Consider the following 23,842-nt stretch of genomic DNA (forward strand, 5'->3'; position numbering starts at 1 on the left):
ATATAATAATAAATCAAGTCAAATGGCGCAGTCAGTCTACAAGGCGGAGCAGTACCTCTCTTACATTATTTGGCGAGAACCCTGATCCACTTTTGTAAAGTCATAACATAACAAAATAAAGACAATAGCTAACCCTCCCCAGGTTGGAAAATACCTAATGTCTGCCTGAAAATCATTGGTCCGCATACTTTTCCTGTGTGCTCTCTGGTCCAATCATCTCATTACATATCATATACAGAAAGACTGGTCGACCCGAAGAGCAGTTAACCTGTTTCTGGTGACAGGTGTGTGTGTGTTTGGGTACCTGTTTCTGGGGACAGGTGTGTGAGTTTGGGTACCTGTTTCTGGGGACAGGTGAAGCCACTGCTTTCCTTCCTTTCTCTGCGTTCTGTAGTTTAGTCTTCATCTCGTTCATCTCAGCCTCTTTGAAGTGCAGCTCAGACAGCAGGGACTGCACCTGCGGACACATTAGAAGAAACAGATGGACTTTATTGTCCAATTGTACACAGACGTCCAACGGAAACTTGTATTGTGCTTGTATTGTGGAGCGTCAAAATACAGCCAGACAAACCAATGGGCTAGATGGTCATCAGAAAACCATCATAACATTATACAGCCAGACAAGCCAATGGGCTAGATGGTCATCAGAAAACCATCATAACAGAATACAGCCAGACAAGCCAATGGGTTAGATGGTCATCAGAAAACCATTATTACGAAATACAGCCAGACAAACCATTGGGTTAGATGGTCATCAGCAAACCATTATAATGAAATACAGCCAGACAAGCCAATGGGTTAGATGGTCATCAGAAAACCATCATAACAGAATACAGCCAGACAAACCAATGGGTTAGATGGTCATCAGAAAACCCAAATGGCACCCTATTCCCTTTATAGTGCACTGCATAGGGCTCTGGTTAATAGTATAATGGGGCGCTATTTGGGATGCATACAATATCAACGAGAATGGATGAGAAAGATTTCATGTAAACCATAAAGCAGTGGCTCATCACCTTGTGTCAGACAAGTAAAGGATGAGATGCCCCTTCACGCGAAACTGACTTCAAGGTGCTGCTAACAGTTTAGCGTCCTCCACTGTAACGGGTGTCAGTGTGACGCTAACAGTCTAGCGTCCTCCACTGTAACGGGTGTCAGTGTGATGCTAACAGTTTAGCGTCCTCCACTGTAACGGGGGTCAGTGTGATGCTAACAGTTTAGCGTCCTCCACTGTAACAGGTGTCAGTGTGACGCTAACAGTCTAGCGTCCTCCACTGTAACGGGTGTCAGTGTGATGCTAACAGTTTAGCGTCCTCCACTGTAACGGGTGTCAGTGTGATGCTAACAGTTTATAGCTTCCTCCACTGTAACGGGTGTCAGTGTGATGCTAACAGTTTATAGCTTCCTCCACTGTAACGGGGGTCAGTGTGATGCTAACAGTTTAGCTTCCTCCACTGTAACGGGGGTCAGTGTGATGCTAACAGTTTAGCTTCCTCCACTGTAACGGGGGTCAGTGTGATGCTAACAGTTTATAGCGTCCTCCACTGTAACGGGTGTCAGTGTGATGCTAACAGTTTAGCGTCCTCCACTGTAACGGGTGTCAGTGTGATGCTAACAGTTTAGCGTCCTCCACTGTAACGGGTGTCAGTGTGATGCTAACAGTTTAGCGTCCTCCACTGTAACGGGTGTCAGTGTGATGCTAACAGTTTATAGCTTCCTCCACTGTAACGGGTGTCAGTGTGATGCTAACAGTTTATAGCTTCCTCCACTGTAACGGGTGTCAGTGTGATGCTAACAGTTTATAGCTTCCTCCACTGTAACGGGTGTCAGTGTGATGCTAACAGTTTATAGCTTCCTCCACTGTAACGGGTGTCAGTGTGATGCTAACAGTTTATAGCTTCCTCCACTGTAACGGGTGTCAGTGTGATGCTAACAGTTTATAGCTTCCTCCACTGTAACGGGTGTCAGTGTGCAGTGGAGTGAGCTTACATTACATACGGTTTGGGTCGGCATAGGGTTGCAAAATTCCTGTAACTATGCAAAAAGAAAAAGGACCAGTTTTTCCAGAAATCCAGGCTGGAGGATTCTGGATGTCCTGCTTATTCCCTCCTGATACCTGATAAATTACAACCAGGATTTCTGGGAAATTTGAGAAAGTGACTGAAATTTTGCAACTCTAGTTCGGACTCGGCAGGATAGTGTGTAAAAGGTAGTTTCGTAACACATCAGGGTTTGATAGTCGTACAGAATCAAAAACCGACTTGGAACATCTACCTTCTTGGAGAGCTCCTTCTCCTTCTCGCTCTGAGTGTCTCTCTTCTCCCTCTCCAGGAGGAGCTGAGCCTGTCTTTGCGTCTCCTTCTCCTGCTGGGCGGCCCTGAGGGAGTCACGCAGCACTCTGATCTCTCCGTTCTTCATCAGGATCTCCTCCTCTACCTCCTTTAGCTGGAGAACGACACCACATCACACTGTCATATTCCACACTGTATTACTTGGTTTTGACTAGCCAAACATGATATTGTGTCATGTATTGTCATGTTGTGTCTTGTTTCTGTCCTTTCCCTTCACCCTGTCTCCCTCTGCTGGTCATTATTAGGTTACCTTTTCTCCCCCTCTTTCCCCCAGCTGTTCCTTGTCTCCTCCTAACTACCTCGTCACCCCTTTTCCCACCTGTTCCCTTTTTCCCTCTGATTAGTCCTCTATATCTCTCTCTGTTTTTGCTCCTGTCTTTGTCGGATTCTTGTTTGTGTTATTCATGCCTGAACCAGACTATCGTCATGTTTGCTGCAACCTTGTCCTGTCCTGTCGGAATCTGCCGGTCCATCTGAGCCTACCTATGTTTTGTCATTAAAGAAGCTCTGTTTACGTTAATTCGCTTTTGGGTCCTCATTCACGCACCGTAACATATTGAGCATGCTGCTGAGATTTCTTAAAAATAAACTAGCAATGTGAATATATGTCACGAGCCTTTCCAGGATTTTAGTGTCACAACTTCACTACCTTTTTCTGGAGGTCTGCTTGTTGGGCTTCCAGTTGCTTTAAATGCTCCCCGTCAGTCTTAGACGGATGTCTGTTCCCTGCGAAAACAAAAAAAGACAAAATATATTCTGACAGGAATGGAAGAACAAGAGGACAATATATATTCTGTCAGGAATGGAAGAACAAGAGGACAATATATATTCTGTCAGGAATGGAAGAACAAGAGGACAATATATATTCTGTCAGGAATGGAAGAACAAGAGGACAATATATATTCTGTCAGGAATGGAAGAACAAGAGGACAATATATATTCTGTCAGGAATGGAAGAACAAGAGGACAATATATATTCTGTCAGGAATGGAAGAACAAGAGGACAATATATATTCTGTCAGGAATGGAAGAACAAGAGGACAATATATATTCTGTCAGGAATGGAAGAACAAGAGGACAATATTTCTTTATTTTTACTATTTTCTATATCGTAGAATAGTGAAGACATCAAAACTATGAAATGCGAAGGGTCTGATTTCACTATTATTAAAACAAGACCCAGATAGCAATATAAAGACCCAGTCTATCAAAAAAAACTGGAGGCCTCGTACACTTCAATGTTGGGATGCAAAAAATACTAGCAAAATGCATAGCAGAATAAAAAGGGTTTTACAAGGTATTGTTCATCCTGATCAGACAGGTTGTTTACATGGACAATACATTGGAGATAATATACGACAAACTACTAGAAATAATAGAACATCATGAAACATCTAAGAAGCCAGGCCTGATTTTTATAGCGGATTTTGAAAAGGCATTTGATAAAGTAAGACTGGATTTTATTTATAAATGCCTGTTTTTTTTTTTTCCATTTCGGTGATTCTCTTATAAAATGGGTAGAAATAATGTATAGCAACCCCAGGTGTAAAATAGTAAATAACGGCTACTTCTCAGAGAGTTTTGAATTGTCAAGAGGAGTTAAACAAGGGTGTCCTCTGTCACCATATCTATTCATTATGGCTCTCGAAATGCTAGCTATTAAATCATATCAAATAACAACATTAGAGGATTAGAAATCCAAGGCTTAAAAACAAAGGTGTCCATGTATGCCGATGACTCAAGTTTTATGTTAGTTATTAGTTATTTATTAGTTATTATATATTATATTAGTTATTTATTATTAGTTATTTATTATTATTATTATTATTATTATTATTATTATTATTATTATTATATCTAGCCTTAAGAGGTTAAGTCCGCAAGCTAGATCCCTACAACGCCTCATTGAAGATCTAGATAACTTTTCTGTACTCTCTGGACTAAAACCTAATTATGATAACTGTACAATAATACGTATTGGATCCTTAAAAAATACACATTTTACATTACCCTGCAGTTTACCTATAAAATGGGCTGATGGTGAAGTAGACATACTTGGTATTTATATCACAAAATATATAAATAAACTCTCCACATTGAATTTCAATAGAAACGTTGTAAAAAATAGACAAGATCCGTGTAACCATGGAGAGGTAAATACCTGTATTTACAGAAAAATTTCCCAGATTAACTCCAGATAATGTTTTTTTTTATCATATGAGAAAAAATATGTAACTTTATCTGGGATCCTAAACCAGACAAAATAAAGCATGCCTATCTATATGATGAATATGAATTGGGTGGGTTGAGATGATTTAATATAAAAGCACTACACCTCTCTAAAAGCTTCACTTATTCAAAAGTTTTACTTGAACCCTAAATGGTTCTCAAGTAGATTACTAAGAAAAGCTCATGTATTGTTTAAAAATTGCCTTTTTGCCTCGATGAATTGAAATTATACTTTTTTCAAAGTAGCTCTCTTTTTCAAACAAGCTTTGCAGAGCTGGCTACAATTTCAATTTCATCCCCCTGAAAAGATAAAACAAATATTATGGCTGAACTCAAACATGCTGGTTGATAAAATACCTGTATTTATGGGAAAGATATTTGAAAAGGGTATTTTGTTTTTAAATTATATTGTAAATTGGAATGGTAGAGTTATGTCCTTCATGGAGTTATCAGAATTGTACGGGAAGGTCTGCTCAATCCAAGAGTACAGCCAATTTTTTTACAGCATTACCCCAAAAATGGAGGAGGCGGGAGGCAGCGGGAGGAGGTAGGGAACTGGTCTGTCTGCCCAATATAAAGGATCAAAACTGGAGGAGGCTGGTGGCAGCGGGAGGAGGCAGGGAACTGGTCTGTCTGCCCAATATAAAGGATCAAAAATGGAGGAGGCAGGTGGCAGCGGGAGGAGGCAGGGAACTGGTCTGTCTGCCCAATATAAAGGATCAAAAATGGAGGAGGCAGGTGGCAGCGGGAGGAGGTAGGAAACTGGTCTGTCTGCCCAATATAAAGGATCAAAACTGGAGGAGGCAGGTGGCAGCGGGAGGAGGTAGGGAACTGGTCTGTCTGCCCAATATAAAGGATCAAAACTGGAGGAATAAAAATAGTATAAATAGGAAAGTATCAGAGTTTAATTTGAGGACCAGGATGTTGACAACTGTGACATACAGATTGCAAAATAAGAGATTTCCGATGTACAGGGTGTATGAGTTGATATATAAAACAATGCAAGATTCAAGACCTCGTACTTTTCAGCTACAATTATTATAAAGAATTCTTGCCAGCAACAAAATGTTGAATATTTGGGGCATAATATCATCAAAGCTCTGCAGATTTTGTTGTGAGGATACAAAATCAATAGACCATTTATTTTGGTATTGCCCTCAGGTAGCCTGTTTCTGGTCTCAGGTTCAGGAATGGTTAAAAAAATGCATAGCATTGATCTAAAATTGAGCCTAGAAATAGTACTGTTAGGAGATCTGGAGAGACCAGGTCAGTCAATGAATAATACTCTTAGTAAAAGTACTTATCTTCAACTCGCAATCTGTGGATTCTATTCGATTAGATAGATTGAAATTGTACGTTAAACTTCACAGCATAGTTGAAAGATATAGGTTGCATAGAAATCCGAAGAGGGTGGCCAGCAGAGAGAGGTGGGTTGGGCAGAGGGAAGCTGAGGGTTGGGATGTGGAATTGGAGTGGAGTTCCTGTGCGGGAGATAGAATGTTGTTTCGGGTTCACATTCTTTCGGCCTGGTGGGAGATCTGTCAACGTGCCCTTGAGCAGGGCATTGACTCTGGATGCTAAATACCAAAACTTTGGCAGCCATACCATTCTAAAGACCTTTATTCTACCTTTATTCTACCTGTAAAATGTATGGGACGATAATATAAATTAATTAGATCTGCGTTCATATTGTTGAGTAATGGAATAAGATTATATATAAAAATCTTATTCCATTACTCAACAATTTGAATAATCTTTCCATAAATCTTACAGGTAGAATAAAGGTCTTTAGAATGGTATGGCTGCCAAAGTTTTGGTATTTATTTTCGGTAATACCCATTACCACACCGAAGACATTCTTTAAAAAAATTATTGAATATCCGAAACATACAATATACATGCAGTGAAGCCGCAACTACACCACACCAGTCATCCAACAGACTCCCATTCAGAGTGACACACAGAAGTATCCAGAGTCAATGCCCTGCTCATGAAATAACACATATGGAATCATGTAGTAACCCCAAAAATATTTATTTTAGATTCTTCAAAGTAGCCACCCTTTGCCTTGATGACAGCTTTAAACACTCTTGGCTTTCTCTCAACCAGCTTCACCTGGAATGTTTTTCCAGGAGTTCCCACATATGCTGAGCACTTGTTGGCTGCTTTTCCTTGTGGTCCGACTCATCCCAAACCATCTCAATTTGGTTGAGGTCGGGTGATTGTGGAGGCCAGGTCATCTGATGCAGCACTCCATCACTCTCCTTCTTGGTCAAATAGCCCTTACACTGCCTGGAGGTGTGTTGGGTCATAGTCCCACTAAGTACCAACAAGATGGGATGGCTTATCGCTGCTGAATGTTGTGGTAGCCATGCTGCTAAAGTGTACCTTGAATTCTAAATAAATCACAGACAGTGTCACCAGCAAAGCACCATCACACCTCCTCCTCCATGCTTCACAGTGGGAACCACACATGCGGAGATCATCCGTTCACTCACACTGTATCACAAAGACAAGGCGGTTGGAACCAAAAATCTCCAATTTGGACTCATCAGAAGTAAGGACAAATTTCCAACGGTCTAATGTCCATTGCTCGTGTTTCATGGCCCAAACAAGTCTCTTCTTCTTATTGGTGTCTTTAGTAGTGGTTTCTATGCAGCAATTTGACCATGAAGGCCTGATTCCCACAGTCTCCTCTGAACAGTTGATGTTGAGATGCGTCTGTTACTTGAACTCTGTGAAGCGCTTATTTTGGGCTGCATTCTGAGGTGCAGTTAATTGCCAATTTCTGAGGCTGGTAACTCTAATGAACTTACCCTCTGCAGCGGTACTGTAACTCTGGGTCTTCCTTTCCTGTGGCGGGTCCTCATGAGAGCCAGTTTCATCGTTGTGCTTGATGGTTATTGCAAAACTCCACTTGAAGAAACCTTGAAATGTTCTGCATTTACCTTCGCGTCTTAAAGGAAAGATGGATCTGCCGTTTCTATTTTGCTTATTTGAGTTGTTCATAATATGGACTTGGTCTTTTACCAAATATGGTTATGTTCTGTATACCAACCCTACCTTGTCACAACACAATGATTGGCTCCACAAATTAACTTTCAACAAGGCACACCTGTTAATTGAAATGCATTCCAGGTCGGTTACTTGAACTCTAATATGGACTTGGTATTTTTTCAAATAGGGCTATCTTCTGTATATGATTGGCTCAAACACTATAAGAAGGAAAGAAATTCCACAAACAAACTTTTAAGAAGGCACACCTAGGGTTGCAAAGGGTTGGGAAACTTTCCAGAAATTTTCCATGGGAACTTTGCTTAAATTCATTAAAAAAAAGTTAGCTTATAACAGTGAACCTTTTTTGTGGGATACACATAAGGCAATTCTAGGTCTTGTGGCATATTTTGGTTAAACTATCCCCAATTCAATGGAATTGCAACCCTCTGCATGCATAGTGCATTCTTCCATCACATGTACAGCTGATTATCAAGATCTGGCACACTAATGAGATGCTAATGAGTCCACACTACTACACTGTCTGAGCCAAGGGCTACATGCTTTTTGGTAAGTTTTGACTACAATACTGGGTGGGGTGAATATATTTTATATGCCATACATGATTTTTTGTTAACTAGTAAATAGTAGCCTACAGCAAAGTGTGTTTAAATTATTTCTAAATCGTTAACAATTTCTGATAGTTAGTTTTTGCTACCATGTGGGTTTTTAGCTTGCTTGAGCCTGCTAACTGAGGAGTGTTAATTCACCTGTTTCCATACATGTTTCATTGTAAAACATTTATCTTACAAAGGAGTTGTGTAATCTAACTGCTTAACTATTTATCTGTACATGGAATTGTATTTGTGTTTTCTTTACAGGAAAATGCCACAGGCACTATCTGATGTGTGGAGACTTTTCACTGCAGCTAAGGTAGAAGCAAAAGCAGTGTACATTTGCAAATACTGTGCCAAATCATGTGAAGAATGCAACAAAGACGCAGAATCATCTGGCCAAGTGCATAAAGTTCCCTCCACGCTCACAACAAGCAACCTCTGACAAAGTCCCTCTACTTATATTCAAGGTGAAAATGATGAATCGGACACCTTTTCGATAGCAACAGCTCATGGTCCTTCTGGAATCAGAGGTTTTTTGGACTCAATGGAAGAATGTAGTCAAATAAATGCTGATGATTGTCTTGCTCGAGCTGTGTATGCTACTGGTTCATCTCTGATGCTCACAGGCAATGTGTATTGGAAGAGATTTCTGAATGTTCTTCGCCCAGCATGCATCCCTCCGACCAGACATGCTTTATCTACTAATTTGGTCCCGGTCTCTACATTGCAGATGAGCTGAAGGCAGCTCATCTGGACCACATAAGGTATTTGCACTGGTGACAGACAATGCTGTGAACATGAAGGCTGCTTGGTCTCAAGTGGAGGAGTCCTACCCTCACATCACACCCATTGGTTGTGCTGCTCATGCATTGAATCTGTTCCTCAAGGTCATCATGGCACTGAAAACATTGGATACACTCTACAAGAGAGCCAAGGAAATGGTTAGGTATGTGAAGGGTCATCAAGTTGTAGCAGCAATCTACCTCACCAAGCAAAGTGAGAAGAATAAGAGCACCACATTGAAGCTGCCCAGCAACACCCGTTGGGGTGGTGTTATCATGTTTGACAGTCTCCTGGAGGGGAAGGAGTCTTTCCAAGAAATGGCCATATCACAGTCTTCCGATATGGACAGCCCCATCAAGAGGATCCTCCTGGATGATGTATTTTGGGAGAGAGTGGTAAGCAGCCTGAAACTCCTGAAACCTATAGCAGTAGCCATTGCACGGATTGAGGGAGACAATGCCATCCTGTCTGATGTTCAGACTCTGCTTGCAGATGTAAGAGAAGAAATCCGAACTGCCCTGCCCACTTCACTATTGCTCAAAGCAGAGGAAACTGCTGTTCTGAAATACATCAGAAAGCGTGACGACTTCTGCCTGAAGCCCATACACGCCGTAGCGTACATTTTGGACACAACATATGTCATCAGCCACCTGGTGGAAGGGACTTTGTGGATCTGAGGCTCTTTCCCCTGTTGCCTCCATCATCGTCCAAATCCCACCAACATCAGCCGCCTCAGAGCGCAACTGGTCTTTGTTTGGGAACACACACACACACCAAAAGACGCAACAGGCTGACCAATACAAGGGTTGAAAAATTGGTGGCCATCCGGGCAAATATGAGGCTTTTTGAGCCTGGCAATGAGCCATCCTCAACAAGGTTGGAAAGTGACAGTGAAAATGAGGCCTCAGAGTCTGATGTTCAAGAGGTGGACATTGAGGAGGTCCAGGGAGAAGACATGGAAGCCTGAGAGGAAGACAACCAAAAGCTTTAGTTTCTAGACTATCATTTTACAGATGTATGTTGAAAACATTTTTGGGAGATGCGATGGATCATTGGGGATCCTTCGAAATTCCCTTTCTTTTGTTGTTCAGTGAAATCATCCCATTTTTAGAGTCAACTCATTTAATTAAAAGTTAAATTCGTAACTAAATTGTTTTAAAATGTTATATTGGAAGGATTTAATCATTTGATAATATGTCTACTTATGATGAGGTAAAAAGGTTTCTCTCTCCATATGATATAGTAAATAATTCCAATGCAAAAAAACATTATATTTAAATTATATTAATATTAATTTGCATATATTGATATTAATTTGCATATATTTACGTTAATTCCCATATAGTCCCGGTAATTCCCACAAAAAGTTTCTACCTTTGAATATTCCCCAAAATGTGCAACCTCATGAAGAAAAAAAATGTGCACATCATGAAGGCGGTTGAGAGAATGCCAAGAGTGTGCAAAGCTGTCATCAAGGCAAAGGCTACTTTAAATATCTCAAATATAAAATATATTTTGATTTGTTTAACACTATTTCGGTTACTACATGATTCCATATGTGTTATTTCATAGTTTTGATGTCTTTACTATTATTCTACAATGTAGAAAATGTTTTTTTTAAATATGGGAATGCCTTGAATGTGTAGGTTTTTCTAAATCTTTTGACCGGTAATGTTAGTGTATATTCCTGTCAGGAATGGAAGAACATGAGGCCAATATATATTCTGTCAGGCATAGTTAAGTGCTTTAGGCCACAGACAGTACATTTATTTCAGAAGTCTTACCGAAAGTGTCTTTACATGGTAACTCGGGGATCTCTCTGTCTCTCATGGAGTTACTCCTAGCCAGACCAGAGGGTTGTTGTCTGCTCCCCGAATACGGCTTCGTCGACTCCCCTGGTCGAGGACCAATGGGTCCCATCCCCGTCCCTTTGGAGCTTGGCCCTGGTCCTGCTAGATCCCCGTTGACGGCCTGTGATGCTATAATATCAATCTCTTCCAGATCATCCTGGGTAAAGTCATCGTCACCTCCGAAGGGGTCGTTACATGGAGCCGCAGGGCTCACCACCTTGAGGCGCTTGCGGGGTGGGTATGCCATGTTACCGGGCCAGGGGTCCGACTACTTTTTTTGCCACTAAAATTACTAGAAAACGTGTAGCTTGGATAGCCAAGTAGAAACTTTTTAGCTAGCTAGCGAACTTTGGCAAGCTAACTAGCGCCAGTCAATGTGGGTCAGGGAACTCAACCATTCAACCTGAACCTCTCCGGTATTGCGGTTCAAAGCAAGCCTCTGGCTAGTTATTTGTCGCACGTCTCACAATTTAGAAGGCATTCCTAAAAATAAAATAAAAAGTTCACAAAAAAATAGCTGCAGGCTAACTCAGTTAGCAAGCTATCAAACCATCTTTCAAACGTTTTACAGAATGAGCTAATCACAACGCTGCTTATTCACGACCTCAACATAAACAGCGATCCTATTGGTCTAGAAAGCGCTCCGCGATAAAAACTGTATGGATCGCCAAAAGGGACAAAAATAACAACACCGAGTTTTGCCATTTCTCTCTCTTTCTCTCGCTCTTATCTTATCCTTCTCTCTCGAAGCAGACAAAAAATCTCCACACAAAAAAAGGGACAGAGACAGACTTCTTAAAAATGTATTCCCAAGAGATTGTTTACGCAACATTTCATCTCAGTGAATTAATTCAATCCATGACACATTGTGTCAGTAGTACATATCAGATCATAAAATAAAGACATTGAAATACTTCGCCCATATGTTTTATTTTTTTGATGGATATTTGCGGTGATATCATTATGGCATAATTCTGTGTAACATTTAGTGAACAAAGTTCAACTACATTCTCTCCACTTACACAAAAAGGAGAGAGTGAAATCTGTATGACGTCATAGGTGATGTGTGACAGGATTGGTTGCCTGGGGTTCTGTGGGTACTCCAGAATGTTTACCAGCTGAGCAGAAAAAAGAAGCAGTGTTGTGAGCGCCAAAGACTACACTGAAATACGTTGTTTTTTTCTCCTCCCCCCCCCCCACCACACGTAATCTACATTTTCCCCCTTTTCAAAATTTCCTAGTCATATTTGCAAGGAGAAGAAGCGATACAGTAACTTTTTTTTACCTCCTGATTGTAGACCAGGTTTGTTTTATTTTTCTTCTCGTGTCATTTACGTTAATAATTGCAACAAAGAGAGATGGTGTCGGGTCGTTATAACATTGTTATTACCTAGGTTGTTATTTCCGTTACAATCTTGGTATAAATGTAATTTTAGTTTGATTGTGAACTCATGTTCTCCGTTTGTTTACACTATGAGACAGATATAAAAATGAAAACGGAGGTATCCACAGCAGCGAATTTCATCTCCAGATTACTGAAAACAACTGGACTGCTATCCGAGGAGCAACTTCAGCATTTCAGCTATTCCCTCGAAAAATCTCTGGGAGGTAAAATGAATGGGGAATATGACTGTTCATGCATAGGGTAGCCTATAAAAATCACCAGACAAGTATGCATTCCATCACACGGTCAGTAACATTTTTTTAAATATTTTTTTAAGCATATCAAGTAGAAGTGTAGGGCTACAGGCTATGAATGAACATTAGACTGTCACTTAGCTAGCTACCTGTAGGACAGAAAACACAAGACACCAGGATAGGACATAATGATCATTGTGTGGATTGTTTTGTTTTGTAATTGCTGCTGATATTCTTGCTATTAAAATCTTCAATGGTGATTGATGTCTGAGTAGCAGAAGTGTCTCTCTCTCACACACACACACACACACACACACACACACACACACACACACACACACACACACACACACACACACACACACACACACACAATGACAAAACATGAAAGACAGAGAGCAAAAATGGCTGTTTTGACTGCCCAATCCTTTTCTACATCACGCGGCAGGGTAGCCTAGTTGGACTAGTAACCAGAAGGTTGCAAGTTCAAACCCCCGAGCTGACAAGGTACAAATATGTCGTTCTGCCCCTGAACAAGGCAGTTAACCCACTGTTCCTAGGCCGTCATTGAAAATAAGAATTTGTTCTTAACTGACTTGCCTAGTAAAATAAAGGTAAAAAATAAATAAATAAATCCTGACATGACTTTGTTGTTTATTTTTGCAGAGCACTACAAACACCACTGGTTCCCTAACGCTCCCTGCCGGGGCTCAGCTTACAGATGCATCAGAATCAACGAGAACCACAAGATGGACCCAGTCATCGGTGAAGCCGCCGGCACCATCGGACTGACCAGAGAACAGCTCTTCACCCTTCTGCCCAGTGAGCTTACCATGTGGGTGGATCCATACGAGGTGTCATACCGGATAGGGGAGGACGGCTCCATCTGCGTTCTCTATGAATCTGAGCCATCGTCATCGTCAACACAGCCTGAAACAGCCTCTATCCAGAGCCAAGGGGACAGCAACAACAGAGCCAGTTCCGGCAGCTGCAAAGGTGAACTGAGAGTGGGGATGGGAAGGTCCAAAAAGCCCAAGTCCTTCACCACGATAAGGATTTCCAGCAGCTAAATGTTTACCTGCCCCATCCACCTGGACACTTGGACATAGGTCAGACACACATATTGGTTAGAATAATTGTTTATTTCTTTCTTTTTTAATATTAAATATGTTTAGTACTCTGATTATCAACGTGTTCACCTTTATGGATACTACACTACTATTTTGAGATTATTGACAGAAAATTAATTTTAGTGTATGGTCTTGATGTTGCTAATTTATATACGGTATATTAAAACATACAGCATTTGAATGCTCATATGAATGTCGTAAGGCTAATGATTTCATCAAACATATGATTGGATTATGTCTGCATCCCAAATGGTCAACTGTGTGACATTGAAAAGGGAGGGTCTGGGGGAGGCACAGAAAGCAACGTTTCAAAATATAAACCGTAAAGATGAAAAAAAACATTGTTTGATATATTGATAATACAGGACACAGGAAATGCCTTTATGTCATTGGTTCCCAACCAGGGGTACTAGGACGATCCACAGAGGGTACTTAATGAGACCACAGTTACTGGTTAAAATGTACATGAGGGGGTACATCAGGGGTACTCCGGGCAGAGCAAACTTCAGTTGGTGGAACCGTAACAGCCAAATTCAGTTGGTGGAACCGTAACAGCCAAATTCAGTTGGTGGAACCGTAACAGCCAACTTCAGTTGGTGGAACCGTAACAGCCAACTTCAGTTGGTGGGACCGTAACAGACAACTTCAGTTGGTGGAACCGTAACAGACAACTTCAGTTGGTGGAACCGTAACAGCCAAATTCAGTTGGTGGAACCGTAACAGCCAAATTCAGTTGGTGGAACCGTAACAGCCAAATTCAGTTGGTGGAACCGTAACAGACAAATTCAGTTGGTGGAACCGTAACAGCCAAATTCAGTTGGTGGAACCGTAACAGCCAAATTCAGTTGGTGGAACCGTAACAGCCAAATTCAGTTGGTGGAACCGTAACAGCCAAATTCAGTTGGTGGAACCGTAACAGCCAAATTCAGTTGGTGGAACCGTAACAGCCAAATTCAGTTGGTGGAACCGTAACAGCCAACTTCAGTTGGTGGAACCGTAACAGCCAACTTCAGTTGGTGGGACCGTAACAGACAACTTCAGTTGGTGGAACCGTAACAGACAACTTCAGTTGGTGGAGCCGTAACAGCCAAATTCAGTTGGTGGAACCGTAACAGCCAAATTCAGTTGGTGGAACCGTAACAGCCAAATTCAGTTGGTGGAACCGTGACAGACAACTTCAGTTGGTGGAACCGTAACAGACAAATTCAGTTGGTTGGAAAGTAACAGCCAAATTCAGTTGGTGGAACCGTAACAGCCAAATTCAAGTTGGTGGGACCGTAATCGAAAAAGGTTGAGACCTACTGCCTTATGTTACGTTGATATTTGACATATTTAGAACTTTCAAGTGAGGTAAAACATCTAAAAGGTTGTTTTGAAATATATTTTAATAAAGTTAGAAAAAACTTATGCCACAGCCTAACTTAAAGAATTAGAATAAGTAAATAAAGTAAATCACTATAAAGTGAAATCTAAATAAGAACACAAAGTCATGAGATCTCCATTTTGCAGTAGAATGGCCTTACTGAAGAACAGTGGCACCGTCATATGATGCCACCTTTCCAACAAGTCAGCTCGTCAAATTTCTGCCCTGCTAGAGCTGGCTCGGTCAACTGTAAGTGCTGTTATTGTGAAGTGGAAATGTCTAGGAGTAACCACGGCTCAGCTGCAAAGTGGTAGGCTACACAAGCTCACAGAACAGGACCGCCCAGTGCTGAAGCGCAAAGAGGGTCAAAATGATCTGTCCTTGGTTGCAACACTCACTACCAAGTTCCAAACTGCCTCCGGAAGCAGAGTCAGCACAAGAACTGTTCGTCGCGAGCTTCATGAAAAAAGAAGATCCCCAAGCGTATCGGCTGGAGTGGTGTAAAGCTCGCCACCATTGGACTCTGGAACAGTGGAAACATGTTCTCTGGAGTGATGAATCACGCTTCACCATCTGGCAGTCCAACGGACTAATCTGGGTTTGGCGGATGCCAGGAGATCGCTATCTGCACGAATGCATAGTGCCAACTGTAAAGTTTGGCAGAGAAGGAATAATGGTCTGGGGCTTTTATTCATGGTTCAGTCCCCTTAGTTCCAGTGAAGGGAAATCTTAACGCTACAGCACACAATGACATTCTAGAGGATTCTGTGCTTCGGTCACAAACCGGCCCATAGCCTATAACAAAAAAGGGAGACAGAGATCAAGTAATAAATATATTTATTAACTATATACACTTGACAATGGTGTGTGTAGTCAGTAGTGTAAGTGAGTGGTTGCGTGCATAGATGGTGATAATGAGGTATTTATTTTATTTTTATTTCACCTTTATTTAACCAGGTAGGCAAGTTGAGAACAAATTCTCATTTACAATTGCGACCTGGACCAAGATAAAGCAAAGCAGTTCGACACATACAACGACACAGAGTTACACATGGAGTAAAACAAACATACAGTCAATAATACAGTATAAACAAGTCTATATACGATGTGAGCAAATGAGGTGAGATAAGGGAGGTAAAGGCAAAAAGGCCATGGTGGCAAAGTAGATACAATATAGCAAGTAAAACACTGGAATGGTAGATTTGCAATGGGAGAATGTGCAAAGTAGAAATAAAAATAATGGGGGTGCAAAGGAGCAAAATAAATTAATTAATTAAATACAGTAGGGAAAGAGGTAGTTGTTTGGGCTAAATTATAGGTGGGCTATGTACAGGTGCAGTAATCTGTGAGCTGCTCTGACAGTTGGTGCTTAAAGCTAGTGAGGGAGATAAGTGTTTCCAGTTTCAGAGATTTTTGTAGTTCGTTCCAGTCATTGGCAGCAGAGAACTGGAAGGAGAGGCGGCCAAAGAAAGAATTGGTTTTGGGGGTGACTAGAGAGATATACCTGCTGGAGCGTGTGCTACAGGTGGGAGATGCAATGGTGACCAGCAAGCTGAGATAAGGGGGGACTTTACCTAGCAGGGTCTTGTAGATGACATGGAGCCAGTGGGTTTGGCGACGAGTATGAAGCGAGGGCCAGCCAACGAGAGCGTACAGGTCGCAATGGTGGGTAGTATATGGGGCTTTGGTGACAAAACGGATTGCACTGTGATAGACTGCATCCAATTTGTTGAGTAGGGTATTGGAGGCTATTTTGTAAATGACATCGCCAAAGTCGAGGATTGGTAGGATGGTCAGTTTTACAAGGGTATGTTTGGCAGCATGAGTGAAGGATGCTTTGTTGCGAAATAGGAAGCCAATTCTAGATTTAACTTTGGATTGGAGATGTTTGATATGGGTCTGGAAGGAGAGTTTACAGTCTAACCAGACAGCTAAGTATTTGTAGTTGTCCACGTATTCTAAGTTGGAGCCGTCCAGAGTAGTAATGTTGGACAGGCGGGTAGGTACAGGTAGCGATCGGTTGAAGAGCATGCATTTAGTTTTACTTGTATTTAAGAGCAATTGGAGGCCACGGAAGGAGAGTTGTATGGCATTGAAGCTTGCCTGGAGGGTTGTTAACACAGTATCCAAAGAAGGGCCAGAAGTATACAGAATGGTGTCGTCTGCATAGAGGTGGATCAGAGACTCACCAGCAGCAAGAGCGACCTCATTGATGTATACAGAGAAGAGAGTCGGTCCAAGAATTGAACCCTGTGGCACCCCCATAGAGACTGCCAGAGGGCGTACAGGTCGCAATGGTGGGTAGTATATGGGGCTTTGGTGACAAAACGGATTGCACTGTGATAGACTGCATCCAATTTGTTGAGTAGGGTATTGGAGGCTATTTTTTAAATGACATCGCCAAAGTCGAGGATTGGTAGGATGGTCAGTTTTACAAGGGTATGTTTGGCAGCATGAGTGAAGGATGCTTTGTTGCGAAATAGGAAGCCAATTCTAGATTTAACTTTGGATTGGAGATGTTTGATATGGGTCTGGAAAGAGAGTTTACAGTCTAACCAGACACCTAAGTATTTGTAGTTGTCCACGTATTCTAAGTCGGAGCCGTCCAGAGTAGTAATGTTGGACAGGCGGGTAGGTACAGGTTGAAGAGCATGCATTTAGTTTTACTTGTATTTAAGAGCAATTGGAGGCCACGGAAGGATAGTTGTATGGCATTGAAGCTTGCCTGGAGGGTTGTTAACACAGTATCCAAAGAAGGGCCAGAAGTATACAGAATGGTGTCGTCTGCATAGAGGTGGATCAGAGACTCACCAGCAGCAAGAGCGACCTCATTGATGTATACAGAGAAGAGAGTCGGTCCAAGAATTGAACCCTGTGGCACCCCCATAGAGACTGCCAGAGGTCCGGACAGCAGACCCTCCGATTTGACACACTGAACTCTATCAGAGAAGTAGTTGGTGAACCAGGCGAGGCAATCATTTGAGAAACCAAGGCTGTCGAGTCTGCCGATGAGGATGTGGTGATTGACAGAGTCGAAAGCCTTGGCCAGATCAATGAATACGGCTGCACAGTAATGTTTCTTATCGATGGCGGTTAAGATATCATTTAGGACCTTGAGCGTGGCTGAGGTGCACCCATGACCAGCTCTGAAACCAGATTGCATAGCAGAGAAGGTATGGTGAGATTCTAAATGGTCGGTAATCTGTTTGTTGACTTGGCTTTCGAAGACCATAGAAAGGCATGGTAGGATAGATATAGGTCTGTAGCAGTTTGGGTCAAGAGTGTCACCCCCTTTAAAGAGGGGGATGACCGCAGCTGCTTTCCAATCTTTGGGAATCTCAGACGACACAAAAGAGAGGTTGAACAGGCTAGTAATAGGGGTGGCAACAATTTTGGCAGATAATTTTAGAAAGAAAGGGTCCAGATTGTCTAGCCCGGCTGATTTGTAGGGGTCCAGATTTTGCAGCTCATTCAGAACATCAGCTGAGCAGATTTGGGAGAAGGAGAAATGGGGAAGGCTTGGGCGAGTTGTTGTGGGGGGTGCAGTGCTGTTGACCGGGGTAGGAGTAGCCAGGTGGAAAGCATGGCCAGCCGTAGAAAAATGCTTATTGAAATTCTCAATTATGGTGGATTTATCAGTGGTGACAGTGTTTCCTATCTTCAGTGCAGTGGGCAGCTGGGAGGAGGGGTTCTTATTCTCCATGGACTTTAGGTGTGTTGAGAGGTGCCAAAACAATCAAGCCACAAAATGCCACAACCAACAACAGTGTGTCTGCATGGAGAGTCTCCTCAAGGAATGGGGGAAAGGTGTATTTATCCCCGGGACATTTGGCTGACGATACTCCCGGCTTCGCCCACTGACATCCTATTATGAAAAACAAGAGCAAAGAGTAAGAATTCGGGCAGACAGAGTGGGAGGGTCGTCACCCCCCCCCCCCCCCCCAAAAAAAAACGCATGACCACCAAGGACCCAGGAACACCACACCAACTATTGCCCTTGTTAACACTATCCCACTGCCCCAACGTGACTCGCATCCACCTGCCCCAATGTGACTCGCATCCACCTGCCCCAACGTGGCTAGACTCCACCTGCCCCAACGTGACTAGCATCCACCTGCCCCCACATGACTAGCATCCACCTGCAAGGTAAATTACAAATCCATGTGAGGAGCAGCCAGCACCAGAGTTGAGGTAAGCAACATCTTTGCATCTTCAAAAGCCTGTTGACAGAGGAGACCAGATCTCCCTGTCTAACTTTAAGCATCAGCTGTCAGAGCAGCTTACCGATCACTGTACCTGTACACAGCCCATCTGTAAATAGCCCACCCGACTACCTCATCCCCAAATTGTTACTTACCCTCTTGCTCTTTCGCACCCCAGTATCTCTACTTGCACATCATCATCTGCACATCTGTCACTCCAGTGTTCATGCTAAACTGTAATTATTTCACCTCTATGGCCTACCTCTCTACTCTTCTACATTTGCACACACTGCTGTCACCGGCCGGCTCATAGCCTGTGGCAGAAAATGAGGGGACACGAACAACAGGTTTAGGTCTATCAAAAAGGTTATTTATTGTAAACCAAAACTATTAACTTTAACCAAAGGAAAAGGAATGAGGTGTGAAAGTATCATAATGTAAGGTGTATGTAAAGTGCAGGGATGCGTGAATCTGTGTGTGTGAATGACTGAGTGAAAACTATGCAAAACTACAAAGGAACAAACAAAACAGGATCATACCTGGAGGAGCAGAGAGAGAGAGAGAGACGAGTGATTAGTAAAGCCGTTTAAATACTTTGAGCCCAGGTGGCTCCAATCACTAACGACTCTCCTCTGCCTGCCGGCGGAACCGCCCCTGCACTGCAGAGGAGGAGCCGTGACACTATATAGTGCACTACTTAGCACCCTATTCCCCTGCACAGCAGAGGAGGGGCCGTGACACTGTACATAGGATTGTTCTATTGTGTTATTGACTGTGCATTTGTTTATGTGTAACTGTGTTGTTGTTGTTTTTGTCACACTGTTTTGCTTTATCTTGGCCAGGTCGCAGTTGTAAATGATAGCTTGTTCTAAACTGTCCTACCTGGTTAAATAAATGTGAAATAAACCGCCTTAGCTTTCACTACAGAAACTACGGTAATAACCAATCATTCCCAAGAAGCGCATCAGTTCCTATTTAGTAGATGGCAGTGGAAAAGCATCAATAGCTATCACTTTAGCCCGAACAGAACGCACTTCACCCTGCCCAACCACCTTACCAAGGTACACAACGGTCGCCTGAGCAAACCTCACACTTAGCCAGATTGCCTCACTATCAATCTGCAGCCAGGTGTTCAAACAAGGCTTCAATACGAGACAGATGCTCCTCCCAAGTATCTGCATTAGTACATCGTTCAGATAAACAGATAAACAACCCAACCAGACCGGAGACAACCCTGTTCATAAGACGCTGAAAAGTGGCAGGTGCGTTACGCAAGCCGAAACCCATAACCGAATACAAGTACAGACCGGAGACAACCCTGTTCAGGTGCGTTAAGCAAAATCTGTTTGTCCCATCCGGTTTACTGACCAAGATACAGGGAGAAGCCCAGCTGGAGAAAGAAGGCTCTGCAATGTCACTATCCAGCGTGTACCTGATCTCAGCGTCCAGACAAGTCTGTTTTTCTGGAGAAACTCTATAGAACCGCGGAGGGATGGGGTCAACATTCCCAACGTCAATATTGTGTTCTATTAAGTTTGTAGGTATATCAGAAAGCAAAACTGGAAAACTCAGAATCAGACCGAACAACTCATCTCTCCTATAAGCAGGTAGATGAGCGAGAAGGCTATCCAAAAGACCCAATTTCTATGAATTTTTCAATCTACCCTGCAGTACGGAATCTTCTGCACCAGGGATCTGCTCCTTACTATGCACGGACCTAGCATGACAAGAAGAACCCAGCAATGTAACAGTACCGGCCAAAAGAACAGGTTTACCATCCTCTGAGGACTCCCACTCTTCGGGCCCCAAAGGTAATGTGGATAGTAGGATTTTGGCAAGATTTTTACATGGGACAGTTGGTGCGCTTTCCTCCGTTCTGGAGGAGCAACTAGATCGTTTTTCTCAGTGTACTGGCGCACCACCGTTTATGGACCTTCAAACTTGGCTTGAAAAGGAGAACCAACAATTTGCAGCCGAGCAAGAACCTGGTCACCTGGACTAAAGTGACGATGCTCAGCTCGCCGATCAAATATTCCTTTCATCCTCCCCTGGGAAGATGATAGCTTCTCTTTAGCCATCTCACCAACGACGTACAGGCGTCGCCGGAAATCACACACAGAAGATAACGGGGACTGAGGAGGACTCGGGAGACTTCCATACATCCTGGAGCACCGCTAGAAGCCCATGCACATTATGTCCGTACACCAGGTCATTTGGACTGAAACCCCGTGCTCTCCTGTGAAACCTCGCTGGTGGCTAACAGTAACCACGGCAACCCACACTCCTAATCCTTATCCATCGCAGTACAATTATCTCTCAACAAAGACTTAAGTGTTTGATGGAAATGCTCTAGCGCTACTTGACTCTTTCGCATGATAGGCGCTAGACAAATCGTGTTCAATATGGAGCCGTTGGAGAACCTGACCAAACAGATTAGTGGTGAAATCAGAACTTTGGTCACTCTGAATAACCTTAGGAATTCCAAACAGCGAGATAAAAGCTTTGACACGGTTTATCACAGACTTAGTGGTGTGTAGACCGGAGAGGATAGGCAGCAGGTCTATCCCACTCTGACACGTCACAGTGAACAGGTAACTACTACCATTCTTAGAGCGAGGCAGAGGGCCAACACAGTCAATAATCAGATACTCAAAACGTTGGCTGAGTACAGGACTAGGAAACAACGGTACTGGCTTAATAACGTGATTAAGTTTACCCCGTTAATTGACAGTTGTGACAGGTTGATGAACGCAGAAACATCCCTCTTTAACCTAGGCAAAAATAAATGTCTCAGTATGCGACTGTAGGTTCTCTTCACGCCCAGATGTCCAGCAACATCGTTGTGGGAGGTTTGTAACGACAACTCACAAAACATAACTGGTACCACAACCTGACTAATAGCCTCCCCTACAAAACAACTACTACAAGGCACCGGCTTCCTCTTCAGGACATATATCCTGGAGAACATAGCCATGGGCGAACATCTCCCAACAGTTCCACAGTTTGGTCAAGTTCTTCTTCTAGTGTGGGGTCAGCCCGTAACGGATCACAGGAAAAGTAGTGACAGATTTCTTTGTAACATCGTTAGCCGGCTGTGAAGATAACTCTTGCGCAAACTCAACATGAGTCTGTTAAATCAGCCCTTTAAAAAAAAAATCTAAATCGTTGACGGTAAGCCTCAGGAACCAATTTATAAAGCTATAACACAGCCATTTTTAACCTCTCTGCGCACCGAACCCGGTAGCGGGATGTAATTCGACAACATACGGTGATCGCTACATAAATAGTCATATTAAACATTCCTGAAAATACAAGTGTCTCACATGTTTCGAAAGCCTTGAATCTTACTAATGCAACTGCGTTGTCAGATTTAAAAAAGGATTTACTGCGAAAGAATACGATGCGATTATCTGAGAATAGAGCCCCATAAAAACACAACTATTTCAACCAGCACAGACGTAACAAAATCACAAACTGCAATAAAATAAATTGTTTACCTTTGACGATCTTCGTCTGTTTGCAATCCCAATGCTCATTGTTACACAATGAATGGTCTTTTGTTTGATAAAATCCATTTTCCTAACACAAAACATTTTGTGAACCGCTTGTGTTGTGAATTCCGTCTCATTCCATTTTCGACGACACATTCGATGTCAATACACGCACTAAACATTACTTTTCCAGTCATGTTTGGTTTCATTGCAATCAACTGGTTTGTTTGTAACACAACCAAACCTGATGGGTCATTTCGCGGGACGTATTGACTGAAAGAAACCGATTTGAAGACAACAAGTAATGACATCATTGTCCACCAATGATATGACCGCTGTTTCATTGATTGACTGTATTTTAACCCAATGACCACTGATCGTCTTGAAATCTAGCTGGGTAGATAGCCAATGAGCTGAGGTAAACGGCAATATGTAATGTTTATGTGTTGGAAGACCAACCCATGTAGTAAACTCCGGAGTAAAGAGGGTCATTCGCCATTGAAGATTCATACCGGAAGGAGCCACGCATGTTACGCACAGCGTTGTTTTGGTAAAGCGCATCTTCAGCTGTTTATATATCAATCAGTATGGCGACTAGGTCAGGGAAAGCTTATACTTATACTTATTTTCCACCATCATTTGCAAATAAATTCCTTAAAAATCCTACAATGTGATTTTCTGGATTTTATTTCTCATTTTGTCTGTCATAGTTGAAGTGTACCTATGATGAAAATTACAGGCCTCTCTCATCTTTTTAAGTGGGAGAACTTGCACAATTGGTGGCTGACTAAATACTTTTTTGCCCCACTGTATCAATGATGTTGCTCTTGCTGCGGGCGATTCCCTGATCCACCTCTACGCAGACGACACCATTCTGTATACTTCTGGCCCTTCCATGGACACTGTGCTATCTAACCTCCAAACAAGCTTCAATGCCATACAACACTCCTTCCGTGGCCTCCAACTGCTCTTAAATGCTAGTAAAACCAAATGTATGCTTTTCAACCGTTCGCTGCCTGCACCTGCACGCCCGTCTAGCATCACCACCCTGGATGGTTCCGACCTAGAATATGTGGACATCTATAAGTACCTAGGTGTCTGGCTAGACTGTAAACTCTCCTTCCAGACTCATATCAAACATCTCCAATCCAAAATCAAATCTAGAATCGGCTTTCTATTTCGCAACAAAGCCTC

The 23,842-nt window shown here is 42.5% G+C and overlaps 2 protein-coding genes across 2 annotated transcripts in view; one reads left to right on the forward strand and one right to left on the reverse strand.

Moving 5' to 3' along the window:
- The window catches only part of LOC139413924 (ATR interacting protein), a 47,969-nt gene extending 36,560 nt beyond the window's left edge, over window positions 1–11,409 (reverse strand). Inside the window, exons 1-4 of the mRNA XM_071161785.1 lie at window positions 10,759–11,409; window positions 3,001–3,077; window positions 2,275–2,445; window positions 339–457 (exon numbers count right to left, since the gene is read on the reverse strand). Of these exons, the coding sequence (XP_071017886.1) occupies window positions 339–457; window positions 2,275–2,445; window positions 3,001–3,077; window positions 10,759–11,071 (680 nt within the window). The 5' untranslated portion in view covers window positions 11,072–11,409. The remainder of the gene's footprint in view (window positions 1–338; window positions 458–2,274; window positions 2,446–3,000; window positions 3,078–10,758) is intronic.
- A 418-nt stretch (window positions 11,410–11,827) lies between these two features.
- Window positions 11,828–13,779, forward strand: LOC139414490 (protein BTG1). Its single transcript, XM_071162400.1, has 3 exons — window positions 11,828–12,127; window positions 12,307–12,432; window positions 13,129–13,779. The coding sequence occupies exons 2-3, from the start codon at window positions 12,315–12,317 to the stop codon at window positions 13,530–13,532; spliced, it is 522 nt and encodes a 173-aa protein (XP_071018501.1). The 5' UTR covers window positions 11,828–12,127; window positions 12,307–12,314; the 3' UTR covers window positions 13,533–13,779.
- Window positions 13,780–23,842: the final 10,063 nt, after the last annotated feature.

Source organism: Oncorhynchus clarkii, chromosome 7 (genome assembly GCF_045791955.1).
Source record: "Oncorhynchus clarkii lewisi isolate Uvic-CL-2024 chromosome 7, UVic_Ocla_1.0, whole genome shotgun sequence".
NCBI lineage: Eukaryota > Metazoa > Chordata > Actinopteri > Salmoniformes > Salmonidae > Oncorhynchus > Oncorhynchus clarkii.

Excerpts from the sequence above, each read along its gene's own strand:
- LOC139414490 (XM_071162400.1), top strand. The coding sequence starts at position 12,315 with ATGAAAACGGAGGTATCCACAGCAGCGAATTTCATCTCCAGATTACTG. Across the intron at positions 12,433-13,128 it reads CCTCGAAAAATCTCTGGGAG|AGCACTACAAACACCACTGG; the intron begins GTAAAATGAATG and ends TTATTTTTGCAG.